This window comes from Nanorana parkeri, unplaced genomic scaffold (assembly GCF_000935625.1).
Source record: "Nanorana parkeri isolate BGI_ZX_2015 unplaced genomic scaffold, ASM93562v1 scaffold98, whole genome shotgun sequence".
Classification (NCBI taxonomy): Eukaryota; Metazoa; Chordata; class Amphibia; order Anura; family Dicroglossidae; genus Nanorana; species Nanorana parkeri.
Genome location: NW_017306366.1, coordinates 2183104 through 2188151, shown reverse-complemented (window position 1 = coordinate 2188151; position 5048 = coordinate 2183104). Strand labels below are relative to the sequence as shown.

The 5048-nt window shown below is 47.1% G+C and overlaps 1 protein-coding gene across 1 annotated transcript in view; it reads left to right on the top strand.

Annotated features, from left to right (window-relative positions):
• Window positions 1-235: 235 nt before the first annotated feature.
• The window catches only part of HACD3 (3-hydroxyacyl-CoA dehydratase 3), a 29067-nt gene continuing 24254 nt past the window's right edge, over window positions 236-5048 (top strand). Inside the window, exon 1 of the mRNA XM_018552831.1 lies at window positions 236-393. Within this exon, the coding sequence (XP_018408333.1) occupies window positions 316-393 (78 nt within the window). The 5' untranslated portion in view covers window positions 236-315. The remainder of the gene's footprint in view (window positions 394-5048) is intronic.

Here is a 5048-nt window from a genome sequence, read left to right as displayed (position 1 = left end):
GCCTCCATGTGGCGCAGTGACAGCTCGTCTGCTTCCCCGAATTTTTCGACCGACTGCGAATGCACGGCTGCTGCCCTACCCAGGAAACCGAGTAGCGGCTTCTTTCCCTGATTCAATATGGCCGCCCGAGTGTCATGACGAAATGTCCTTACGTATCATGGCGCACTGATCGGAACAGCCAGGCGTGCCCTTACGCAGCATGGCTGAGCTTCCCCGGGCCCGCCTCCAGGTGGCGCAGTGACAGCCCGGGTGCGCTCAGCGGATTGTTCTAGTATATATCAGTGATAGGAGAGAGCAAGGGAGCGAGGTGCGGCGATGAGTCTGACCCCGCAGGTGTATTGGGCACAGAGGCACCATGAGCTGTACCTGCGGGTGGAGCTCAGCGATGTGCAGGTAAAGGGTGTGCGGTGCAGGCAGCAGGCTCACCGGGCTCGGTTTATCCCTTGTGCATGTATGGGGATGTGGGCGATCACTTCCATGGTGTCGTTGTTTCCTTGTCCCGGGTAGCAATGCATGTTTGTTATTCTGACATATGATTTGGGGGAATGATTGGGGTGTCTGTGTGCAGGTATGTGAGGTGGGGGGGGAGGGTAGGGGCTAAGAGTGTGTTCTCTGCTGTACAATTATACAGATCTGCAGGTGATTGAGCTCTGTGTTCTGCACTCATTACAGCGCACAACGGTGGACCCATCATCAAATACTTGATATGTATTTACACTGATAGGTATGATGCCCCCTTATATTTGTTACCCCATTCACACCCCATCACTTTAAAAATTGTGGCTTGCTGAAAAATTCTTACATTGTTCTCCCCTTCTGTATAATGTTAAAGAAAAACTCCTGAATTTGTTTTTGAACTTTTATTGAATCCCCCAGGGGACCAAGTGCACATAGCACATAATAGCACTTGGTCCCATTCTAATTGGTGGCCCCTCTGCAGAAAAAAGCACCTTGTTATATTTAAGAAAAAGTGCACCTTTAGACAAAGGCCTCATTCACATTGCGTTAACTCAGGCCATACATGTCTGTGCGGCGTGCATGCCGGTATCGGGCCGTTCCCGGGAGGGAAAAGTGCTGTGTGTGATTGCACGCAGCAGCCTGTTCTTCCCTATGGGAGGACCTGGCCGTACGGTGTCATAAGCCCACCCGAACTGCACATCCATACGGGTCCGGGTGTCTGTGCTCAGACGCAGACACGATCCATCCAGTACAGACACCCGGACCCACACGGATGTGCAGTTCAGGTGTGCGTACGGCCGTGTTCTCCCACAGAGAACAGCCTGATACACGCAGCACCTGTCCCTCCCGAGAACAGCCAGATACAGGCATGCACGCTGTACGGCCTGAGTTAACGCAGTGTAAATGAGGCCAAACCACTTCTATTTGCTCCCATCCCTCGACCTAAACAATCCCATCTTCTCCTGCCATAGATTGATACTTACTGAGATTTAAGGTCCACCAAATCCGCTGTTTGTTGTCATTTGGCACTGTAAGTCTTCCTTTCCTGGCACGGTCAGTCTTCCAACAGGAAGATGCCCCCGTAGAAGTCTGTGCAGGTGCGGCCAGCAGAGGGGGCATTGGCGGCACTGGATGTAAACAATAGCAGGACCATCCCTGTTGAATCTCGGTAAGTACGGATCTGTGGAGGGGGAGAAAAAGAATAAGTGCACTTTGTTTTAAAGTAACACTGCTTCAATGTTGGCTGTGCTGTGCTCCACTCCAGTCTGAAGCTGAATATAAGGGCGATCCTGTGGGATTGAGGAGGTACAGTCAGCACTGAGCGCCCCAAAATGGCTGGCGTCATTGCTGATCACATGTGCACAGCATAGCAACTGCAATCTAAATAGGGGCCAAGATGGCACCTTCCTTGGCGGTAAGGGTTGGGAGGTTGTAGTTCCATTTTAACCCTGTGTATACTGTGCTGACAAGGCTACTATCAACCAGCTTATTTCTATACGTTGCCTCTGCAGTGCCCCCCTTTGCCCGGCACACAGTCTCTTGTGAATTGTATTATAAATACCTTTTTCTTAAACTGTAAATGAAGCCAATGTTCTGGATGAAGTGTAGAGAGAGTAGAACCCCTGTCAGGTATTAAATTTAGTGAGATTAACCCCCCTGTATTTGATCTAAGGACGGTTATCACTGAAAGTGAAAGAAAATCCAGAATTTTGGGTTTTCACCAGAACAGGAAATGATGGGAAATCTTCCAATGGGGTCACCATTTCTGGAGACCAGCGATTTCCCCTCACTTCCTGTTGTGGCTGTCGGACTAGAACTGAAGGGAAATCTCCCTAATGGGACACAGATGGCAGAAAAAAAGGTGACATTGTTTATCACCCTCCCTTACTGTAACTAAAACTGTTCAGCCTTCAGTTCTAGTGTCATCTTTGTCTATGCAGTCACGTGATGACAAAGCTTCACTCTACCGTCAATGTTCTGCTACATAGCAGCCATAGTCCTGTGTAACCCATCCCCTCCCACCCCCACCCTGTGGGCTCTTCTATGGGCACATCATATACAATACTTCTAAATGACAGGACAGTAGTGTCATGCAACTCAATGCAAATTTCAGTAATATTTGCAAACTTATCAGTCCCCTCCGGTCTTCTCCTTTTTGTGGGTTAATACAAGCGTGAAATAAAACTCACACAAAGCAGAACCTGAATGGTTATGGCCCGTTCACACTAGCCCGTGCTCTGTAACATTGCATTTCAGTGGATGGGCGAGTGACCGGACTGAGACAGCTCCGGTGGTATTGTTCTATTGTAGATTGCCGGACCTGTCACTGTTTACATTTTTTTTTCAACTTTATTGGTATTATACAATGTGTACACTCCATCCAGGTCCACTGCACTGCCATTCGTTGACCTGTGATGGAATCCATTGCGCTTCGATAAAACGCATTATGTTTGCATTTTATCACAGCCATGTTGTGGTGTGAATGGGACAATTGTTTTCTATGTGTTCTAGCGGTCACCTGTGTTGATCCAGTGCAATACAACGCAGTTATGTGTGAACGGGCCCATAGTGTCAGGCTTGGTGATTGGGGTGAGTCTTAGTGTTAGCGTACTGTTCTGGAAGCATTCAGAAATGACAAAGAAACACAACTACCTTCAACTTTTATTGCCTTGCACTATAAATGGCCTTTAATCATTGTAGCTGCTTGACTTTGCACACACCCATTGATAAGGCTGAATAACTGTGGATTGTGGGGAGGCGCTGGATGCAAATAAGAAGATTGGTCAGATCGCAATAAAGCACATTGGGGGCAGTATATCAAAACCGGAGCAGTTGCCCATGGCAACAAATCGGCTTTTCTCGTCGGCTTTGAAAACGAATAAAAGAAGCTGCTCCAGATTCTGTCTACTCCAGTTTTATACATTTCCCTCGATGGGCAGTAAGTAAGATGGGATCAGAGCTGCCTCATATCACCAGGAATTCATTATTTGCCATGTAGGAAAGTCTGTGAATCGGCAAACGTCTGCATGGCGTCAGTGTTTGTATTTACATTAACACAGGGGTAGGTGACCTTGGCCTGTGGTGTGGTGGAACTACAATTTCCCATAAGCATTGCAGACTGGCAGCTGCAGATGTGGCTTCAAGAGGCAGCGGCATGTTGGGATCTGTAGTCTCACCACAGCTGGAGGGCTGAAGTGGCCTACCCTTGATCTTTGTGACCTCTTGTCGTCATCCACCTTCCCCTGCAACCTAAACCTGGCTTACACAACAATACAGATGGAGGAAGTGCCCAGGAGACCCTGATCAAGTTACAGGCTCCAGTCACATGGGAGGAAGTGCACAGGAGACCCCCGATCAATTTACAGGCTCTAGTCACATGGGAGGAAGTGCACAGGAGACCCCCGATCAATTTACAGGCTCTAGTCACATGGGAGGAAGTGCACAGGAGACCCCAGATCAATTTACAGGCTCCAGTCACATGGGAGGAAGTGCACAGGAGACCCCAGATCAATTTACAAGCTCCAGTCACATGAGAATACCCCAGGACAAAAAGCTCATCTGCTCTTTTATTGAACCTCTGTGTGGTGCTGAACTCTTTGTGGTACACTAATTAATGCAAGAACCTTGTAAATATTTACATTATATACTAGACTTCCATAATGGTGATTCTTCTCACTTGTCTCTTCTGCACATACTGCCCACCATCATACCCTCCATAAGTGTCTGAAGGAAGAACTGTCTGCGTTGCTCATTACTAAAACACACTTTCCTTAAAGTGTAACAGAAGTCAAAACTTTTTTTTTCTTTTAGTTTTGGATAGTGCAGGGAAAGTGTAAGCCCTAACAGCCTTTTTTTTTGCCATCTGAGTCCCATTAGGGAGATTTCCCTTTACTTCCTGTCCAATAGCCACAACAAGCTACATGCGTTGGGGTGGCATTAAAGAGGAATAAAGTCACCTTTTAGAAATGTTTAGTAATGACAATCTACAAAGACACGCGTCTAGATAATTGCCGGCTTTGTATTCTATGCATACCTAATTTCTCTTTTCTTCCCCAGTCTTGGTGTCCATTTTTAATAAGGGCAGATTCATATATCTCCCTTTACTTCCTGGAACCCATAAACATGCAGATCTGTCATTGCACTGTAGGCTCTATGATTTGTTTATTCCGATTGTTTTTTGAGTGATATGTGGATTGTTTTTGGTTATTACATGTTGGGAATTGCTTGTTATCCCATCCCATAATCACAAGGGAGGCTTCATTCACACCTACACTTAAGGTGCGATTTGGTATTCCTGCATTAGGAACTTGCAGATTCCTGCAGCAGGAATTCCAAATCTGCCATTTAGAAGCGGTAGTTGTCAGCCATTCAAGTTAATGATCGGGTGACAGCGGGCGCATTTGATAGCGGCAGAACACTGCCACTCCGCATCACTATCCCTGGATGATTGATGCATCCAAGGATAGTGATCTATTGCAGTGGTAGCCAAACTCCGGCCCTCCAGCTGTGGTGAAACTACAAATCCCATGATGCATCTCTCTCCGGGATTCGTGGCTGTGAGACTCTTGCAATGTCTCATGGGATTTGTA